A 22542-nucleotide genomic window follows, 5' to 3' on the forward strand; every position below is an offset into this window, starting at 1 on the left:
AACTTGAAGTGCTTGGCCTTTGTTCTGAAAGTAATCAAGTCAGCATGTATCAAATCATCGATCCTGTCAAAACCAGGCAGTTACCCATATTTAAATACACTTGACTTGTTCCAGGTAGCTACCTTTGAATTAAGGCATTTAAAATTCATTGCGCTTTGGTATCTCCTAATTTGAATGTGGAGAAGTAGGGGAAAAAATTACCTGGCCTTCAAGGACAGGAGTGTTCATTTTTCAGAGTGTGATTTAGGCATACAATTACCTACTGATTCCTGAGAGCAGTGAGAGAAGGAGTAAATGAAGTAGTTGTCAAATATCATTTTAATTTTAGCTTCCTTTTTGACAAATTTTTTAACATTTTTTAATTAGTAGGAAAGAATGACATCTTGAGTATTACCTTTGCTTCATTTAGCCTCTTGCTCGATAAAAGAGTGAAGTTGTACAAAGAACTGCCTTTTTGTAAAAAGAAGGCAATGGGTAAAAGCAAACAATGTAAATTGCACCCAGACTCCATAGAAAGCTAAAATAGTTTAACTTTCTTAAAGATAACTACGTCACATTTGGCTAGAAATGGCAGTTATGTCATTATCACTGTAAAACGCCTCGCGATGTTCTCACATGTAGCTGTAGACTTTGTTCAGGTTCCAGGCTAGAACTTGATGTCTGGCATGAAGTGCCTGGATTCTTACTGTCGTAGTGTGAGGTGATGGAATCTGGCCTACTCTCGCTTTCTCTCAGTAGCGTGTCTTCCACTGAGTGAGTATTAACTGGCTGCGTTTGTCTTTGTAGGATGAGTGGCAGTGTACTGAATGCAAGAAATTTAACTCTCCAAGCAAGAGGTACTGTTTTCGTTGCTGGGCCTTGAGGAAGGATTGGTATTCAGATTGTTCTAAGCTAACCCATTCTCTCTCCACATCTGATATCACTGCCATACCTGAAAAGCAAGAAAGTGAAGGAATTGATGTCCCTGACTGCAGAAGAACTGTATCAGCTCCAGTTGTTAGACCTAAAGATATATACATAAAGGAAGAAAACTCTAAACATTTTGATCCTTGCAACTCGGTGGAATTCTTGGATTTGGCTCATAGTTCTGAAAGCCAAGAGACCGTATCAAGCATGGGAGAACAATCAGATAACCTTTTTGAACAGAGAAAAGATACAGAAAACATGGAGGATTGCCAGAATCTTTTGAAGCCATGTAGTCTGTGTGAGAAAAGACCACGAGACGGGAACATTATTCACGGGAGGACAGGCCATCTTGTCACTTGTTTTCATTGTGCCAGAAGACTAAAGAAGGCTGGGGCTTCTTGTCCTATTTGCAAGAAAGAGATTCAGTTGGTTATTAAGGTTTTTGTAGCATAGCTGAATCCATGAATTACAGACAGATATTAACAGCTGGTCATGTGTCCAAATATCAGTATTGAGCATCTCTACGCAGGGTGACCCGTTTCATACTTTCATTTATTCATGTAAACTTTTATCTTCTAGGACAGTTTTACCTCTAAACTCATAGAATTTGAGAATAAGTTCTTTAGAACTAGATTATCAATTTGGAGACTATTAACATTAAAAGAGAAGTTAATCATTCTGTCTTCAAAGATGAGGATCTGGGAGGGAGCAGTGCAAGTAGAAATACATCCATTTTATTTAATTTCTTACTGTTGTTTTCTGGTAGGGAATGTTCTTGGGCATCAAAATCCAAGGTGGCTATTAGAAAGATGTTAAAGCTATCAATGAAAAAACTTAATTAATGTATAAAGTAGATTATGTTGTGTGGTTCAGAGAAACGATTATTTTTGTAAAGTGCCTAGAACAGTGATATCCAACATTTTTGCTAACATACCTCAGAAAACAATTTTGAAAAAGTACATACAACTTTCTGCACCTTTTAAAAGTTGAGGTGTAGTTAGCAAACAATAAAGTCAATAAAGTGTTCCCTTCTGCTGAACTGTAGACATCTCAGTAGCCACCTGAAGCAAGCAGTAGCACATTTCTGTCTTCTCAGAATGTCCTCTTATATCCTTTTCCAGGCAGTTCCTCCATCATTTCATGACTCTCACCCTTGATTAGTTTTCCTTTTGCACATGTTAAATTTGACTTCTAAATTTTTTAAATAAATTTAAGTACTTAAAGAGGATGTATCATCCAATATATTGTAGATGTGCTTTAAAGATAATTTTGCCAAAATCTTGGAGCTGTAGATTTGACTGGTTGAATTTATAGAAAAAGTCCTGTCATATAAACTGGCAAAGCCTATTCTCATTATAAAACTAATCAGACAAATCAAACTTCATTTTCAGTCGAAATGTTTGACTTTATATTAATTTATTTTTTGGCCGCACTATACAGCATATGGGATCCCCAGCCAGCAATCAAACCCTTGCCCCTTGCATCAGGAGCATGGAGTCTTACCATTGAACTCCCAGGGAAGGCCCTGTTTGACTTCATTTTTAATTCAGTTACATTTATTGCATATATCTGTGGCACAGCCTTCTCAATTACAGTTCTAAGATAAGGCACAGAGGTTTTGACCAAAGCTTTCTGTACTCTACTCTGCCTTCTTTGTCTCCTGGGAGCTTGCTAGGGGTTTTTGTCTTTTTATTTGATGCCTCTAGAGGTTTTTTTTTAGTGTTCTTGGGCAATGTCCCATAAGATTCTAGATGGGTGAGAAGCAGCCTTTCTTCTGAGAATAGGGATTATGGCCGTTGTGAAAAGGAAAGTATTTAAAGATAGCTCTGAAGAGGTTTTATCTGAGCACGTAAATATTAGGATAATACATATGGGAATTGAAGATCTTTAAGTTACTTTTCTTCTAGATATTCCTGACTACTTTCCCTATTGGAAAAAGTTTTGATGTATGCTCAGGGGTATGAATATTTTGAAGACCAAGGCCCTAAAATTATTAAATTTAAGGATCTTAAGAATCAACCTGGGTTGCTTGTTATCAGCCCAACTCAACTCCCTGCCCCAAACACACACACGTGCTTGCGCTCACAGGAACTGGTGCAGACAGAGGTACAGAGAGTAGAACAAGACCCCTTTATTTAGCATTGCTTTTAGAGAAACTTTGTTAAACTAGTGGAAATTAACTAGCACGCACTCATATACTCAACCTCTTATTTTGCACATGAGGCTGAAAGGATAAATGACTGCTGAAAGTTACAGCTAGTGATAGAGCTCTTACGGGATCCAAGTCTCCTACAGTAAATCTTTAAACCATGCCTTCTTCCTTCTCATTATTTGTTAACTGTTTAAACTGTGGTGTCTATTGAATATGGAACAACTGATGGCCTTAAAATACTGAAGAATGTGAGCTGCAGCCACAACAGGACTTCAGAAAGAATAGACACTTACCTGTTAGAACTCCTCAAAGAGAAAAGGCAGTATGTGTCAGCTTCTCGTACATAATCCAATAAATTACTTCTCCCACTGGAAAGACAAGTAAAGGCAGCAGAGGAACCTGAACTGTCTATCCAGTGGTTTTCCTCCTTGGGGGATGAAACTTAGGTCTCTGGCTGTCTCCAGGCATTAGGGACAAGGGTTTTTTCCCCTCAGTAAACAGTATCAGTCCTTCAAGTTCATTGTTTCATTAGAATATGGTAAGTGCTCTAAAAAGTTAGGAAGTTAAGTGACTTTATACCCCATCCCCCCCCATACTACTCTCTTCATGATAGTTGGATAGCTATTGATTTTGCCAGTTAATTGCTTTTGCAAGTAAAATGAGGAATAGGGAGAGCTGGGATCTGCACTTGTACCCTCTCGTCCCTCTTATATAAAGTTGGGTTTTTGAAGAAAGCTTAATAAGAAAAAGTCTAAAATTTTTATTTTTGTATATAGATATTTGGTGCTAATTTGGTGCATCCTTGCTTAGCACAGAATCGTCTTACGCTACTCTATTTACTTTTTTTCCCCCTTGGATCACCTGGGTTTTTACCGTCCCCTGTAGCAGTAAATACTTTGCTTAGAAGATTTTAAACTGCACGTTTGAGCTGAAAATATTTCAATAAATGTACACCTAGGTTTACTGAACCACTATCAAGAGTCTTGAACGACTGAAATGTTACAAAGAACTGTATCTGCAGAAGGAGGTAGTATTTCTTTTGTAGCTTATCTGAAATCCAATATGCTGCTTCTGCAGTTTGTTTTCCATCGTCCAGGATCTTTGTTTTATTTATTTTTTAAATTTTTTACTTTATATCGGAGTGTAGCCAATTAACAATGTTATGATAATTTCAAGTGCACAGCAAAGAACTGGCCTGCGATGCAGGAGACCTAGGTTTGATCCCTGGGAAGATCCCCTGGAGAAGGAAATGGCAACCCACACACCAGCATGCTTGCTTGGAGAATCCCGTGGACAGAGGAGCCTGGCGAGCTATAGTCCCTGGGGTCTCAAAAGAGTCAGACACAACTGAGCGACTGACACTTTCACTCCATTCTACCCTAAACTTCCCTTGAATCCAGGCTGCTGTATAACCTTGAACAGATGATCTTGTGCTATACAGTGGATCCTTGTTACCCATTTTAAATATAGCAGTGTGTATATGTCAATCTCAGAGTCTCTATCCCTTCCCCCCACTTTTCCCCACTGGGGAAAGTTCTCTAAGTAAGTTCTCTAAGTCTGTGAATTTGCTTCTGGTTTGTAATTAAGTTTATTTGTATAATTTCTCTTTTGATTCTGCATGTAAGGAATAGCATATGCTATTTCTGTCATATCATATCATATGATATCTCTGGGTCCATCCATGTTGCTGCAGATGGCATTCTTTTTTTCTTTTGAATGGCTGAATAGTATTCCATCGTGTATATTTACCACATCTTCCTTATCCATTCCTCTGTTGATTGGCACTTAGGTTGCTTCCATTTTTTGGCTATTGTAAACAGTACTGCAGTGAACACTGGGGTGCATGTCCTTTCCAACCTGTTTTTCTCCACATATATTGCCAGGAGTGGGATTGCAAGGTCATATGGTAGCTCTATATTTAGTATTTTTAAGAAACCTCCATACTCTTCTCTGTAGTGGCTGTACCATTTTACATTCTCACAGCGTAGGAGGGCTCCCTTCTCTCCACACCCTGTCCAGTATTTACTGTTCATGGATTTTTAGATAATGGCCATTTTGGCTGATGTGAGGTGATAACCTTATTGTAGCTATGATTTGCATTTCTCTAATAATTATCAATGTTGAACACCTTTTCATGTGCCTCTAAGCCATGTATATCTCCTTTTGAGAAATGTCTGTTTAGGTCTTCTGCCCATTTTTGTTTGTCTTTTAATTAAATTTTTTATTTTAAGGTCATTGTAGATTCACCTGCAGCTACGTGTGTAGATTCACATGTAGGAAACAGTACAGAGAGATGCCTTGTAATCTGTAATAATTTCCCCCAATAGTAACATCTTCAAAAGCTGTAGTATAACATCACAACCAGGATGTTGACTTTGATACGGTCAGGATAAAAAGCATTTCCATCACTGCTGGAATCTTATAATCCTTTATAGACCTGTTAGGTTCCTTATAACCCTATCCCCTCTTTAGCCCTAGAAATCACTAATTTGTTTTCCATTTCTGTGATATTGTGACTTCAGAAATGCTCATGCGTGGAACCATATGGTATGCAACCTTTTGGGATTGGATTTTTTTTTTTCAGCATAATTGCCTGGAAATACATCTGAGTTGTATATATGAATAATTTGTTCTTTTAACTGCTGAGCAGTATTTTAGGGTTTAGCTATACTACAGTTTGCTTAATCATTCACTCATTGAATGACATCTAGATTCTTTCTAGTTTTTACCATTATAAAAAAAGCTGCTGTGAGCATTTGTGTTCATATTTTTGAACAAACCGAAGTTTTAATTTCTCTGGGATAAATGCTTAGTAATACAATTGATAAGAAGGTATGGTAAATGAATTTTGCTTTTAAGAATTGCCAAATGCTCTTTCCTTAATGGCTATGCCATTTCACTTCTCACTAGCAATTTAAGAGTGATCCAGTTCTCTGCATGATCACTAGAATTTGGTGCTTTCACTATATATATAAAATACTTAATTTTAGTCATTCTGATAGATAACGTGATAATATCCCATTGTGGTTTTAATTACAATTTTCCTAGTAATTGAACCTTTTGATCGAACCTGAGATAAGTGAACCTGGGACAAGTGAACCTGAACCTTGTATATGCCATGCGTACCTCCTCTTTAGTAAAGTGTTTATGTCTTTTGCCCATTTTCTAATTGCTTTCTTACTGTTGAGTTCTGGGTTCAGTTCAGTTCAGTTGCTCAGTTGTGTCCAACTCTGCAACTCCATGGACTGCAGCACGCCAGGCCTCCCTGTCCATCACAAGCTCCCGCAGTTTACCCAAACTCATGTCCATTGAGTTGGTGATGCCAGCCAACCATCTCATCCTGTCGTCCCCTTTTCCTCCCGCCTTCAATCTTTCCCAGCATCAGGGTCTTTTCGAATGAGTCAGCTCTTCACATCAGGTGGCCAAAGTATTGGAGTTTCAGCTTCAACGTCAGTCCTTCCAATGAATATTCAGGATTGTTTTCCTTTAGTATGGACTGGGAGTTCTTTTTATACTCTAGATATTAGTCCTTTGCTGTATATGGGGTTTGTAAATATTTTCTCCCACTCTGTAGTTGGTCTTTTTATCCCTTTCAGAAGATCTTTCTCAGAAATAGTTTGTAGTTTTGATAAAGTTCAATTTATCAACTTTTCTGTACATATTTTGTGCTTTGCTGTCAAGTCTAAAAATTGGTTAGCCCCAAATCTGGAATATTTTGTCCTTGTTTTCTGTAACAGTTTTGTAGTCTGATATTTTACATTTAAATCTGTGATTCATCTTGCTTTAATTTTGTATAAGTTGTAATTAGATGAAAATTTTTCTTTTCTTTTTTAGTCTATGATGCCCTGTTGTCCCAGCAGCATTTGTTCAAAGACTATTCTTCACTTATTTATTTATTTTTAAAAACTTTTTATTTTATATTGGAGTGTAGTCAGTTAACAATATTGTGAAGTCCGAGAGTACTTTGGCTATTCAGGGTCTTGTCTCTGTACAGATTTTAAGATTTTTTGTTCTGTGAAGAATGCCATTGATGATTTGATAGGGATTACATTGAGTCTGTAGATTGCCTTAGGTAGTATAGTCATTTTGATACTGTTGATTCTTCCAGTCCACAAAATGTATTTCATCTTCCCATTTGTTTGTGTCTCTGACTTCTTTCATCAGCATCTTACAGTTTTCAGAGTACAGGTCTTTTGTCTCCTTAAGTAGATTTATTCCTAAGATATTTTATTCATTTTGATGCAGTGGTAAGTGAAATTGTTTCTTGAATCTCTTTCTAATCTTTTGTTGTTAGTGTATAGAAATGCAAAAGATTTATTAATTTGTAACCTGCAGCTTTACGAGCTTCATGGATGAGTGCTAGTAGTTTTCTGGTTGTGTCTTGAGGATTTTCTGTGTATAGGATCATGTCATCTGCAAGCAGTGACAGTTCAACCTCTTTTCCAATTTGGATTCCTTTTATTTCTTTTCCTTCTCTGATTGCCATAGCTAGGACTTCCAAAACTGTTGAATAAAAGTGGTGAAAGTGGACACCCTTGTCTTATTCCTGGACTTAGAAGAAATGCTTTCAGCTTTTTACCATTGAATATAACGTTCGCTGTAGGTTTGTCGAATATGGCGTTTATTATGTTGAGGTATGTTCCCTCTATGTACACTTTCTGGAGAGTTTTTATCATAAACGAGTACCGAATTTTGTCAGAACCTTTTTCTGCATCTGTTGATCATTGGGCTTCCCTGGTGGCTCAGCTGGTAAGGAATCTGCCTGCAATACAAGAGACCCAGGTTCAGTCTCTGGGTCGGGATGATCCCCTGGAGAAAGGAATGGCAGCTCACTCCAGTATTCTTGTCTGGAAAATCCCATGGACAGAGGAGCCTGGAGTGCTCCAGTCCATGGGGTCTCAAAGAGTCAGACGTGATTGAGCAACTTCTACTTTATTGATCATATGGCTTTTATTCTTCAGTTTTTTTAATGTGGTGTACACACAGATTTATGAACATTAAAAAATCCTTGCATGACTGCAATAAATCCCACTTGATCATAGTGTATAACCCTTTTAATGTTGAATACGGATTGTGGGTATTTTGTTGAAGATTTTTGCATCTGTGTTCATCAGTGGCATTGGCTTGTAATTTTCTTTGTGTAGTATCTTTGTCTTGTTTTGATGTCAGGGTGATGGTGGCCTTGTAGAATGAGTTTGAGGGTTTTCCTTCCCGTCCAGTTTTTTGAAAGGGTTTCCAGAAGGATAGACCTTAACACGTCTCTAAATGTTTGATAGATGTTGCCTGTGAAGTCATCGGGTCCTGGACTTTTGTTTGTTGGGAATTTTTAATCACAGTTTTCAATTTCAGTGCTTGTGCTTGGTCTGTTCATATTTTCTACTTCTTCCTGGTTCAGTCTTGGGATGCTGAACCTTTCTAAGAATGTGTCCATTTCTTCCATGTCGTGCATACAGTTTTATTGGCATACAGTTGCTTGTAGTGGTCTCTTACGATCCTGTGTATTTTTGTGATGTCAGTTGTAGCTTCCCCTTTTTCATTTCTGGTTTTATTGATTTGAGTCCTCTCCCTTTTTTTCTTGATGAGTCTGGCTAAAGGTTTATCAATTCTGTTTATCTTTTCAAAGAACCAGCTTTTGGTTTCGTTGATCTCTCTGTTGTTTTCTTTGTCTCCATTCCACTTGTTTTTTCTCTGATCATTGTGATTTCTTTCCTTTCTACTATCTCTGAGGAATTTTTTTTTTTTTTTAGCTTTGAGTTTTGTTTGTTCTTTCTCTAGTTGCTTTGGGTATCAGGTTAGGTTGCTTATTTGAGATTTTTCTCTTGTATGCTGAGGTAAGACTTCCATAAACTTGCCTCTTAGAATTGCTTTTGCTGTATTTCATAGATTTTGGATTGTTGTGCTTTCATTTTTGTTTGTCTCTAGGTATTTATTTTCTCTTCGATTTTTTTCAGTGATCCATTGGTTGTTTAGTAGCATGTTGTTTAGCCTCCACATGTTTGTTTTTTTATAGTTTCTTTTCTTGTAATTTATTTCCAGTCTTATAGCATGATGGTAAAAGAAGCTTGATATTATTTCCGTTTTCTTGCATTTACCAAGGCTTGCCTTGTGGCCCAGCATGTGGTCAGTCCTAGAGAATGTTCCACGTGCACCTGAGAAGAGTGTGTATTCTGCTGCTTCAGAATGCAGTGCTCTATAAATATCAGTTAAGTCCATCTGGGCTAACCTGTCATTTAAGGCCTTTGTTTCCTTGTTAATTTTCTGTGGGTGTTAAAGGTCCACCACTATTACGTGTTCCTGTCAGTTTCTCCCCTTATGCCTCTTGTGCGGTGCCTGGTCACTCTGTCGTGTCTGACTCTCTGACCCCGTAAACAGTCGCCCGCCAAGCTCCTCTGTCCATGGGAGTCTCCAGGCAAGAATACTGGAGTGGGTTGCCATTTCCTTCTCCATGGCTCTTAGTATTTGCCTTATATATTGAGGTGCTTCTATATTGGGTGCATATGTATTTACAGTTGTTCTTGCATTTACAGTGTCTTCTTGGATTGATCCGTTGATCATTATGTATTGTCGTCCTTTGTCTCATGTGCTTTGAGTGCTAAGTCGCTTCATAGTCTGACTCTGCGACCCCATGGACTGCAGCCTGTTAGGCTTCTCTGTCCATGGGATTCTCCAGGCAAGAACACCGGAGTGGATTGCCATGCCCTCCTCCAAGGAATCTTCCCAACTCAGGGATTGAACCTGTATCTCCTTTGTCTTTTGCATTGGCAGGTGGGTTCTTTAATGCTAGTGCCACCTGGGAACTTAATCACAGTGTGTTTATTTTAAAATACGTTTTGTCTGATATGAGTATTGCTATTCCAGCTTTCTTTTGCATTTCCATTTTCATGGAATACCTTCTTCCATCCCCCAGGATCTTTATTAAATGTTGTTTGGGAGCATAGCACAGCGAGTAGAACTCCTTGTGTTTCTTGGGTTAGGATGGGTTAGGGATCCTAACAAGGGCCAAATAAAACTATCAGAGCAATCCTTTACCTGCAGTAACTTTTAAATCATCTTCTTGATCTATTTTTGATTTCGTTCTTTTTTCAATGTCACTGTGGTACAGATAAGCAAGACATGGTTTGTATGTTAATACTTCATAGTTTATTGCTATATGATGATGAAACTCTTGACTTCCAAACACTAGCATTTAGTTTGTAGTTAGGGTGAATATAATGCTCTGGTTTTCTGGAGACAGGGCCAATTTACTTCTGTTTTTCAGCATCTTACACAGATTGTCTCTCCCTTTTCACTTTCAAATGTCCTCTTTTAGATATTAAATTATTATGGTCTTCCTAGTTATAGATAAGGCATGTTTAGCTTGAAATCTTAATTGTGTGGAAAAGATCTGTTAAAGTAGGTGTCAGTGGCGTTTATTGTTTCCACCGCATTACACCATAGACTTGGATTAATGAGATCATCCCACATTACTATCAGATTTCTTATTTTAGTTATTTAAATTAATATTTATGACCATGTTATCCCAGACAAAATGTTCAGAACAGAAACGACAAATTCTTAGAAAAGCAATGAATTTCTCCTGCCTCTTATTAATTCATTCTACTTATAATTCATTCACTGTACTTATAATACTTGGTGTGCTTTTGTATTTTATACTTAATCAGACTTTATCTTTGAGCAAGGCTTTAAGTTGATATTAACGTTTCTTCAGAGTCCATCTATGGAATATCATAGATTCCCAATCCTAGACTTGAACAATGAATCAGCGTCCAGACAGACCAGCTTCTAAACTGCCACAAACTTGTCTTAAGATTGAATCACTGCCAGGCATTTGAAATATTCAGTTGTGTTTTAATAATAATTTATGTATTAAAGCTGTATGTAATGCTTTATGTGATATTTTATTTGTAAGAACTTATTTTTAAAGATTAGGATCTTAATTTTAGATAGCCTTTTTTTGAAATGTTATTTCAATGCAATGTTGGCTTCTTTGACAGTTGCTAAGGAGAAATGTGTGAACTGTTAGATCAGTATGTCTACAGAGCTATTGTAGTGTTGTTGCTTGGTTTTCTTTTAGAAAGTAGGAAACTTGTTAACCAACTATTTCGTTTTTCCCCACAGACAGTTATTATGATATTCTGAAAGTATGATTTCCTTCTTTCTCTCTTTTGCCACATTTCATGGCATGTGAAACTTCTCCAACCAGGGATTGAACCCGTGCCTTCTGCACTGGAAGCACGGAGTCTTAACCACTGCCAGGAAAGTCCGTGAAAGTATATGATTTTAGATACTGTGAATCTGTTGTTTTCCATTTAGCTAACTATCTGCTTAAATTGTTCATGTCCTAAAGAAGAATTCATTTTGACAGTTCTCTCGTTCATGGGTTTATGTATGCATATACACTATCAAAACTGTTAATGCTTTTGCTAAAACTGGCTATGGACCGGGTGATTTTAGAATCTGCACTTCAAAGATAAAGAAACCTGCAAGCTCTCCCCTGTGCCAAAAATACCACATACAGTGTTTACAAATGTCTAGAATTTTGCACTGCCATAGGGTATCTGAGGTTACTTTACTGGAATTGTCCACATTTGTGATTAGCTGAGTTGCAGTTTAGCATGTGAGGAGAAATATTGGAGACTCTAAAGCTAAACTGGAAATGGAAGTTATCTGAGGTGGTGGTTCAGGTGACCCCCAAGACCTAATCTGGGAACAGTTTTTTCCAGATGGCCTTGAGATTTTCTTTTTGTTGATAGAGCTTTCCTTGCTTGCCATTGCTATATTCTTTCTGTAGCAACCAGATCTCTTTTTCTTCTGTGGGAAAATGTCCTTGGTATTTTGAGATCTTTTAATGCAATGAACGTGCAATCCCAAATAATGCCACTGTTGCTGAATGTGGTATTGTTAAAATATTATAATAAGCTTACACTTGGGGTTTACTGTACTTCTCTCAAGAGCCTTTTGAATGACTGGAATGTTGCGGAGAAAGAAGTGTTCAGAAGGAGGCAGTTAGTATTTCTTGGTACCTTACCTGAAATCCAAGATGCTACTTCTGCAGGTTGTTTTTCTTCACTGGGGATCTTTATTCAGTGTCGTCTTGGGGGATAGCCCAGCAGGTAGAACTGCTTATTTCTTGGGGCAGGATGGGTCAAGAATCCTAAAAAGGGCCAGATAATGCTGTCAGAGCAGTTCCTTTCTCAGTTGCTATAGTTTGAAAAATATTTGTTGTAGTTGCTGTAGTTTGGTAAATGCTTTATTGAAAACTAATATTATTAAAACGTTTTATCAGAGTATCTAATTTCTTATCCCAAGGCTTTTTTGGTTTTTGTTTTTAAACAGTAAGTACTTTGTTGTCAGACATTTCCCACTCCATCCTGTTGTTCTTTTTCCTTGGAATTCAAAGTTATTATCTACTTCTGCATATTGCTTTTATACCGAAGGCCTTTCTGTATCACCCCTTGGACGGTTGTAACTCCAGTGTCTTTAGATAATATTCCTCTTTTTCAGTCAGTCCTGGGGAATGTTTCTCCTGCAAATTAGGTGGTGGAGTCTATCAATAAGAAGCAGAGACATGACATCAGAGCTACTATCTATTAAAAACAATTGTCGTTGAAGATTTGTGTATATGAACTGTTTATTTCATGTTTTGGAGTGTAGGTGATTAACAATGTTGTGTTGGTTTCAGGTGTACAGCAAAGCGATTCAGTTATACCTATACATATATCTGTTCTTTTTCAAAGTCTTTTCCCACTTAGGTTGTTAGATAATATCGAGCAGAGTTCATTTTATTTTGCTTTAGCTTTTTACTTTATATTGGAGTATAGCTGATTAACAGTGCTCTGATAGTTTCAGGCGCACAGCCATACATGTCCATGTATCCATCCTTCCCCAAAGTCCCTCCCATACAGACTGCCACCTGAGACTGAGCAGAGTTCTCTGTGCTGCAGAGTAGGTCCTGATTGGCTGTCCACTTAAATATAGTACCGTGTACCTTGTCCCCCTACAGTTTGCCTCATTTTTCTTAAAGAATCAAAATGCCTCCTTTAGTGTTTTCTTTTCCTCTTTAGAAAGTTACAGAAAATGTTTTTTAAAGGAGTGAAATGTTTCTGGCCTCCTCAGCACCTAGCAAGGCAGCCTCTTAAATAGGACCCCCTGCTAGTCTATAGCTAGGCACTGTTAAGTGCTTCTTGGATAGAGATAAGGAATAAAATTATTCTACCATCATGAGTCCTAATCTTGACCTTCTTAAGCCTCAGTTTTTCTCATCTGTAATGAGTTCACATACTACTCTTTCTACCTCATAGTTTGTTGGGGGAATTAAGTATGGGGGAGTAATAGAACCTCTGATTGCCTTGAATAGGATACTAGAAGTTGTTAAGCTTTTGGCAGACCTCGCTCTGGGGTATATATTCAGAATGCCTCGTCTCCTGAAAGCTGAGCTCCCCTTTGTGCCTGCCTAGCAGAGCCTACGTTTCCTCCTTTTACCCATGCCTCTAGCTTATATATCCTTTTCTTCACATGATCTCTTGTCTAGAAGAGTTCTGCCCCTAGGTTCTGAGAGAACGGTGTATGTAAATTTGGGTAGTAGCTACAACTGCCTTGCTATGGTCTTGATATAAAAAATTCTGTCTTACATGCACTTGAATAGGTGGCATAAAATGCAGTCAGTATATAGAAATCATGCAATTTTCCAAATAATATCTAATTAGGTAGTCATAATTAACAATAATAGCAAATATGGTAAAAAAAAAAAAACAACTTTGAAACCAGCCCAGAACATGAGGAAAGGAGATAATTTCATGAGTTCTTGCCTGATTTTTACAAGCATCACTAAGTTGACAGCTCTTTATCTTTTTGCACTATGTATTTGATTTTGTTGTGCTTTTTTGTGTATTAAATATTTTTCATTTTGTCATTTTGTGGTGTCATTATTGGGGAAATACGTAATTGTTTTTGTATACAGCAAAATCTTGTTTTCTATCGTTATATACAGTCTTTGGTCTGATGGGAATGAATGAAGAGAGTAGCTTTTACAATAGAAGTTATCATACTTAAAAACATCTTTTAATCCCCCACCCCCAATCATACACACAATTAACTGTTAATAGAGTAAGTGTTATATTTCCCTTTTAGGTTCCCAATCTTGAAGGAAACCTCAAAATTCGTGGAGAATTTTTTATGAATAGCCTTCCTTGGTGACTCAGATGGTAAAGAGTCTGTCTGCAATGCGGGAGACCTGGGTTCAATCCCTGGGTAGGAAGATTCCCTCAAGAAGGAAATGGCAACCCACTCCAGTATTCTTGCTTGGAAAATCCCATGGACAGAGGAGCCTGGCGGGCTATTTCAATTTTAGGTTCCAAAAGGTTGACTTGAAGCTTAACATTCAGAACACAAAGATCATGGCATCTGGTCCCATCACTTCATGGGAAATAGATGGGGAAACAGTGGACACAGTGTCAGACTTTATTTTTTTGGGCTCTAAAATCACTGCGGATGCTGATTGCAGCCATGAAATTAAAAGACGCTTACTCCTTGGAAGGAAAGTTATGACCAACCTAGATAGTATATTAAAAAGCAGAGACATTACTTTGCCAACAAAGGTCCATCTGGTCAAGGCTATGGTTTTTCCCGGGGTCATGTATGGATGTGAGAGTTGGACTGTGAAGAAAGCTGATCGCCGAAGAATTGATGCTTTTGAACTGTGGTGCTGGAGAAGACTCTTGAGAGTCCCTTGGACTGCAAGGAGATCCAACCAGTCCATCCTCAAGGGGATCAGTCCTGGGTGTTCATTGGAAGGACTGATGCTAAAGCTGAAACGCCAATACTTTGGCCTCCTCATGCGACGAGTTGACTCACTGGAAAAGACTCTGATGCTGGGAAGGGTTGGGGGCGGGAGGAGAAGGGGACGACAGAGAATGAGATGGCTGGATGGCATCATCAACTCGATGGACATGAGTTTGAGTGAACTCTGGGAGTTGGTGATGGACAGGGAGGCCTGGTGTGCTGTGATTCATGGGGTCACAAAGAGTCGGACACGACTGAGCGACTGAACTGAACTGAATCTTGAAGGAAACCTCCAAATTTGCAGAGTATTTTTTATTAATAACTGAGCTAAGGCAGTGTTGTGGAGGTTGCCCCTAGAGCCCTTGAGAATTAGAGCATATATAGCACCTGCATGTCTATAGAGTGGTTTAAGGCAGGCCTTCTTCCAGTCCCGAGACTCCCCAACTCCTCGGAACCCATGAATATACACACCCACCTGTCTACCAGCCTCTGCTACTGATGCAGAGGTTTCAGGACTGCTGTTGGGTTTATGAAGGGGCACCAAGTGCAGGATTCTATTTCATTGTGGTTTTGAATTGAGGCTAGTGTGAGAGGTACTGAGGGCTTGTCACAAAGTATTCACTGATCACTTGTATGCTGAGCATGTGCTGGGGTCTCTAGCCGATATCCTAAACTTTTGGAAATTACAGCCCTCCTTGAAAAGCTAATGAAACTTACGAAGTCTCTTGTTAAAAGTACATTTCACATTTACTTTCAGGAGCTTCATTGAAACTAGTCTGTGATTCCCCCCAGGTTCTGTTCTTTGGAGGGATATCAAAGAGACGTGAAACCTGTCCATAAAGAGTTTGGCTCGCTCACATGCTAAGGCCATTAAGGTGGATAGAGCTCTGGTCAGCTGTCCTCAGCTTACAGCTATTGTGTACTTGGCACAGATTGGCACTCGCACAACTTCTGGGAGCACAAATGATGCGCCCTAGAGATAGGCAGTAGACACTTGTATGAGGAGCATCTCGGGGTGGGGTGGGAGTGACACTGGAAATAGGGATGGCATTTTAAAAAGGAGAGCAGGCTATTTCCCTAGTGGTCTGGTGGCCAAGACTCTGCACTCCCGAAGCTGGGGTCCCAGGGTTCACTCCCTGGTCAGGGAACTAGATCCACCTGCCTCAACTAAGATTTTTATATGCCACAAGTTAACAATTTCTTTTAAAAATGAAAAGAACGTTAGAGATAAGGATGGATCCAGCTTCTGTGTTCACACAACTATTTCCATGTTTTGTGACCTCTTTAAAAAGTTACTTTTTAAAAAATAACAACTGCATACCTTATTTTGTTACATGGATTTTCTGTGCTACTCAGCTTGATTCCTGGTACTGCAGATTTGTAATCTTTGCTGAATGTAGTTTGAGGCTAGACGAAGGCAAGCTGAAACCACTAACTGAGTTAAATAGTTGTTAACAGACAAATCCCTAGCCAGTACTTGTTTGCTGGGATTTGCTTAAACCCACCCTCTGAAGGTACAAGTATTAGTGCTATTAGAAAAATTTCAGGTTGTTAATGTTTGGGGATAGAGGGATAATCTTGCTATGTACATGACCAACCCTAAATTATTATTTTCCTTTCGCTTGTTTTTCTCTTCAAAATATAGGATGAGTTAAATTCATTGAATAAACAGTTATTAAATGTAAATATGAGCCAGAGCCTGCTTGGTACTGGGAATACCATAGTGAATAAGGAATCTCCCTCAACTTGCCTAACAGTCTAGCAGTTGAGTTAGGGACATAAGACAGTTTCCACATGGACTAAGGACGCAGTAATGGAAGAGCTGCAGGTAAGAGAATGGCTTGTGGGGGAACATAAACTTGTTCCGCCTTTCTGGACCGAAGGCTGTGATTGGAGAAGTGACGAGAGATGGGACTGGAGTGTTGGAAGGGCTGGGTGACAAAGCTGTGATAAGCCAAGCTGACAAGTTTGAGCCTTACCCTGAAGGCAGTGGAGAGCTGTCAAAGGACCTTAATGAGGAGTGTAACATGATCTGATTTGCATTTTTAAAAGATCATTCTGGCTGCACTGTTGATAAGAGACTGGAGTGCTGGCTAGATCAGAGAAAGAACTAGGCTGTGGCAACAGTCTGGGCTGGAATGATAATACTCGTAAGCTAATGGCGGTGAACCTGGATAGAATAATAGGTAACACTTACTGAACACTTAGTATGTGCTGGCCTGGCATCTATTTTCCCATGAGGTATTTAAGACTTGGCAAAATTAATCTGTCCAAGGCAAGTAAAAATTGAAGAGTTGGCAGTTGAAACCATTGAATCTGAGACAAAACCCCGAAAGAAAGGCATGGATTTGAGAGAAATCAACATGGAAGTGACAGACTTCTTGAGTGAGTGTGGATATGAGGGAAAGGGAGGTGTCAAGGAAGGCTTGGACAGTTGGTGGATGGTGGTGCCCTTCATTGAGATAAAGAATATGGGTAAAAGTGTAGGTGGTGATGAGGTAGGAAAAGTTGAGTTGGATGTGTTGATTTTGTGCATATAAGGAGATTCAAATGGAAATGGAGCTCAGGAGAGACCTGGGCTGTAAATATTAAGTATCTATTATGTACCTTACACTGTCTAGGTACTGGGAATACAGCGGTGAAAGTGATGAATGTGGACCCTGCTCTCATGGCTTAGGGAAACTTAACTGGTTAAGCACATGCTATTTGTGCAGTGAAGAATTAGGTAGGGAGAATACATGCTACTATGAAAAATACAGAAGAGGGACTTATTTAGAAGAACTGTACAAAAAAGATTTTGACGACCAAGATAATCACGATGGTGTGATCACTCACCTGGAGCCAGACATCTTGGAATGTGAAGTCAAGTGGGCCTTAGAGAGCATCACTACTAATAAAGCTAGTGGAGGTGATGGAATTCCAATTGAGCTATTTCAAATCCTGAAAGATGATGTTGTGAAAGTGCTGCACTCAATATGCCAGCAAATTTGGAAAACTCAGCAGTGGCCACAGGACTGGAAAAGGTCAGTCTTCATTCCAATCCCAAAGAAAGGCAATGCCAAAGAATACTCAAACTACCGCACAATTGCACTCATCTCACACGCTAGTAAAGTCATGCTCAAAATTCTCCAAGCCAGCCTTCAGCAATATGCAAACTGTGAACTTACAGATGTTCAAGTAGGTTTTAGAAAAGGCAGAGGCACCAGAGATCAAATTGCCAACATCCATTGGATCATGGAGAAAGCAAGAGAGTTCCAGAAAAACATCTATTTCTGCTTTATTGACTATGCTAAAGCCTTTGACTGTGTGGATCACAAGAAACTGTGGAAAATTCTGAAAGAGATGGGAATAACAGACCACCTGACCTGCCTCTTGAGAAACCTGTGTGCAGGTCAGGAAGCAACAGTTAGAACTGGACATGGAACAACAGACTGGTTCCAAATAGGAAAGGGAGTACGTCAAGGTTGTATATTGTCACCCTGCTTATTTAACTTCTATTCAGAGTACATCATGAGGAACGCTGGGCTGGAAGAAGCACAAGCTGGAGTCAAGATTGCCGGGAGAAATATCAATAACCTCAGATATGCAGATGACACCACCCTTATGGCAGAAAGTGAAGAGGAACTAAAAAGCCTCTTGATGAAAGTGAAAGAGGAGAGTGAAAAAGTTGGCTTGAAGCTCAACGTTCAGAAAACTAAGATCATGGCATCTGGTCCCATCACTTCATGGGAAATAGATGGGGAAACAGTGGAAACAGTGTCAGACTTTATTTTTTGGGGCTCCAAAATCACTTCAGATGCTGATTGCAGCCATGAAATTAAAAGACGTTTACTCCTTGGAAGGAAAGTTATGACCAACCTAGATAGTATATTAAAAAGCAGAGACATTACTTTGCCAACCAAGGTCCGTCTAGTCAAGGCTATGGTTTTTCCCATGGTCATGTATGGATGTGAGAGTTGGACTGTGAAGAAAGCTGATCACCGAAGAATTGATGCTTTTGAACTGTGGTGCTGGAGAAGACTCTTGAGAGTCCCTTGGACTGCAAGGAGATCCAACCAGTCCATTCTAAAGGAGATCAGTCCTGGGTGTTCATTGGAAGGACTGATGCTAAAGCTGAAACTGCAATACTTTGGCCACCTCGTGAGACGAGTTGACTCACTGGAAAAGACTCTGATGCTGGGAAAGGTTGGGGGCAGGATGAGAAGGGGACGACAGAGAATGAGATGGCTGGATGGCATCACCGACTCTGTGGACATGAGTTTGAGTGAACTCCGGGAGTTGGTGTTGGACAGGGAGGCCTGGCGTGCTGTGATTCACGGGGTCGCGGAGAGTCGGACACGACTGAGAGACTGAACTGACTGAGCTGACCTTGAAGAAATGAGAAACTGAGATCTAAAGGCAGGAGAAGAGTTTGAAGAGGTGGGGCAGCATGCTGCAGGTAAGAGGAGACACGCAAGGGTCAGGAAGTCCCCCTGGAGCGGGGCACAGCAACTCATCCAGTGTTCTTGCCTGGAGAATCCCATGGGCGGAGGAGCCTGGCGGGCTGCAGTCCATGGGGTTGCACAGAGTCGGGCACGACTGAGCGACTTAACACGCATGCACGCTCGCAAGTGCCTTTAAGATGAAGCAATGACATCTAAGAAGGCTTGCTGGAAGCGTGGAAGGAGAGCGGCATACGATAGCGGAGGTGGCTGGGACAAGAGTTTGAGGAGAACGGAGAACGTCCAAAACTGATACTCGACAATGGAAGAGAGAACAGAGCAGGAAGCTTTCGCAGGACAGTTGCCTCAGAGCGCTCCGTCTCTGGGCGTCCCAGGTGGCACTAGTGGCAAAGAACCTGCCTGCCGATGCAGGAGACAGACGCTGGTTTGAGTCGGGAAGATCCCCTGGAGCAGGGCATGGCAACCCGCTCCAGTATTCTTGCACACTGACAGTTTAGGTTGGGAAATTCTTTGCTGGGTAGGGATGTTCTGTGCACTAGAGGATGTTGAACCGCATCCGTGGCCTCTACTCAAGATGCCCGCAGCCAGTAGCACTCCCTGCCCCACCGATTATGACAAGCAAACGTGTCTGCAGATATTGGCAGGCGTCACTGAGGGAGAGAAGCCCCAGGTGAGAACCAGTAGGTCCAGCTGCTGAGTGCTTCTGGGGGGTTCACGCAGCGTGCAGGCTGCTCTTGCTGCACATCCAGGTGCCCGGCCTGGGCCCGCAGTTCTGCCTGGTCCTTCAGTTTCCCTGACAGTTGCAGTGACGGCTCTAATCTAGAAGTCAGTAAGGGGAAGAAAGGGAAGACACGTATGTCACTTCTCTAAGGCCGAAATGCCTGACAAGGTAACAGATGTCAAGTCAGCACTTACTCTGTGTTCAGGGTATCTACTTTCACTGTTGCTGGGAGGGGACAGGTCGTCATGTTCTGCGAGGTTGATGGTCCAGTAAGACTTCAAAGGCATCCGCCTCTTCTCTCACCAGGCCTCGTGGAGGACTGCACCTCCTGCCCCCTCACAGCAGGCTTGTCAGATGTGAATGGGAGAGAAGCATTCTGGGCAGAGACTCAGGGGCCATTGCACAGGCCAGTCAGCTCCTTTCTCTCCACACAGAGGCTAGTGCACCCCAGAATGGGGCTGCTCCATCAGCCTGCTTCAGGATTGGCGAGAACAGGGGCAGAGCTGAAGCTGTCCTGAAATGGGCACAGAAACATTTTACTGGAAACCAGTGAGATCTGGGGATTTGTTCACTCCAGTTCAGTTCAGTCGCTTAGTCGTGTCCGACTCTTTGCAACCCTAAGAACCACAACATGACAGGCCTCCCTGTCCATCACTAACTCCTGGAGTTTACCCAAACTCGTGTCCATTGAGTTGATGATGCCATCCAGCCATCTCATCCTCTGTCGTCCCCTTCTCCTCCCCCCCCAATCCTTCCCAGCATCAGAGTCTTTTCAAATGAGTCAGTTCTTCACATCAGGTGGCAAAAATATTGGAGTTTCACTTTCAACATCAGTCCTTCAATGAATATTCAGGACTGATCTCCTTTAAGATGGACTGGTTGGATCTCGTTGCAGTCCAAGGGACTCTCAGGAGTCTTCTCCAACACTACAGTTCAAAAGCATCAATTCTTTGGCGCTCAGCTTTCTTTATAGTCCAACTCTCACATCCATACATGACCACTGGAAAAACCATAGCCTTGACTAGATGGACCTTTGTTGGCAAAGTAATGTCTCTGCTTTTTAATATGCAGTCCAGGTTGGTCATAATGTTTCTTCCAAGGAGCAACTGTCTTTTAATTTCATGGCTGCAGTAACCATCTGCAGTGATTTTGGAGCCCCCCAAAATAAAGTCAGCCACTGTTTCCACTGTTTCCCCATCTATTTGCCATGAAGTGATGGGACCAGATGCCATGATCTTAGTTTTCTGAATGTTGAGCTTTAAGCCAAACTTTTCACTCTCCTCTTTCACTTTCATCAAGAGACTCTTTAGTTCCTTTTCACTTTCTGCCATAAGGGTGGTGTCATCTGCATATCTGAGGTTATTGATATTTCTCCCGGCAATCTTGATTCCAGCTGTGCTTCTTCCAGCCCAGCGTTCCTCATGATGTACTCTGCATATAAGTTAAATAAGCAGGGTGACAGTATACAGCCTTGACGTACTCCTTTTCCTATTTGGAACCAGTCTGTTGTTCCATGTCCAGTTCTGACTGTTGCTTCCTGACCTGCATACAGGTTTCTCAAGAGGCAGGTCAGGGGGATTTGTTACCACTGTGTAACTCAGTCTTAGCCGTCTGGTACAATCCCAAGCAAGGACAAGCCCCAGGCATGGCACAGGGTGAGCGGTTGAAGTGCTAAGGAGGTGAAATTCGTTGATGTTGAGGTTTCAGTGGCAATCCTGTGAGGCTGGGGTGTTGGGTAAGCCATTCATATGACATTGCTGTCACCCAAGATGATGGCAGGACTATGGAAGTCAAAGTCTATAGTGAATGAGGGCATGTATCTGGAAGGTCAGCAGATGATACAATAAAGGAGGAGAAAAGGGAATAATAGGAGAAAGCCTCAGAAGAGCAGAGATTTTTATGTGCAGAGGGATAATAGTCTGGGTGCAGTACAGGGGAGGTCCGTCTCCTGTACTGAAGGTAGGTGAGGTGTGGGGAAATCACCACTAAGATTCTTTGAAGGAAAGCCAGGTATCTTTTAAGGTAAAGAAGTGGAAGAAAGAAGAGTTTGTGGGTGCAAGCAGGGGGATATTTACCAGGAAACAGAATTACAGTGTCCTAAGTAGTTCATAGGGGGCTTCCCAGGTGGCTTAGAGGTACAGAATCTGCCTGCAGTGCAGGAGACGTGAGTTCAGTCTCTGAGTCAGGAAGATCCCCTGGAAAAGGAAATGATGACCTGGTCTGCTATTCTTGCCTGAGAAATTCCATGGACAGAAAGGAGCCTGGATGGCTACAGTCCATGGGGTCACAGAATTGAACATGACTTCGTAACTAAACAACAACAGCAAAGTAGTTCCTAATGGGTCAGGAGGCGGCTGCTCTGGAGCCCCTCTCCAGAGAAAGGGTAAATACACACATGAGATTTTACATGCAAACCCAAGGAATTTTTGGACCCCCCCAACACTTCTGGGGACCCTAGGTTAAGAACCCCGTTCTCAAGCATGCTGTGTGCATGCTATGTCGCTTCAGTCGTGTCCAACTCTTTGCAACGCTATGGACAG

General features: G+C 40.8%; 1 protein-coding gene across 4 annotated transcripts in view; it reads left to right on the top strand.

Moving 5' to 3' along the window:
* MDM4 (MDM4 regulator of p53) overlaps positions 1 to 17942 on the top strand; it is a 51872-nt gene extending 33930 nt beyond the window's left edge. For 3 of the 4 annotated variants that reach the window (XM_055420057.2, XM_088845127.1, XM_055420058.2), the window contains exon 11: positions 787 to 13970. In XM_055420057.2, the coding sequence (XP_055276032.1) occupies positions 787 to 1359 (573 nt within the window). In that variant the 3' untranslated portion in view covers positions 1360 to 13970. Of the gene's footprint in view, positions 1 to 786; positions 13971 to 14188 lie in introns of those variants that run through there. The other variant, XM_088845128.1, reaches the window with a different exon arrangement.
* Positions 17943 to 22542: the final 4600 nt, after the last annotated feature.

This window comes from Moschus berezovskii, chromosome 17 (assembly GCF_049115385.1).
Source record: "Moschus berezovskii isolate FMDL1 chromosome 17, NW_MosBer_1.0, whole genome shotgun sequence".
NCBI lineage: Eukaryota > Metazoa > Chordata > Mammalia > Artiodactyla > Moschidae > Moschus > Moschus berezovskii.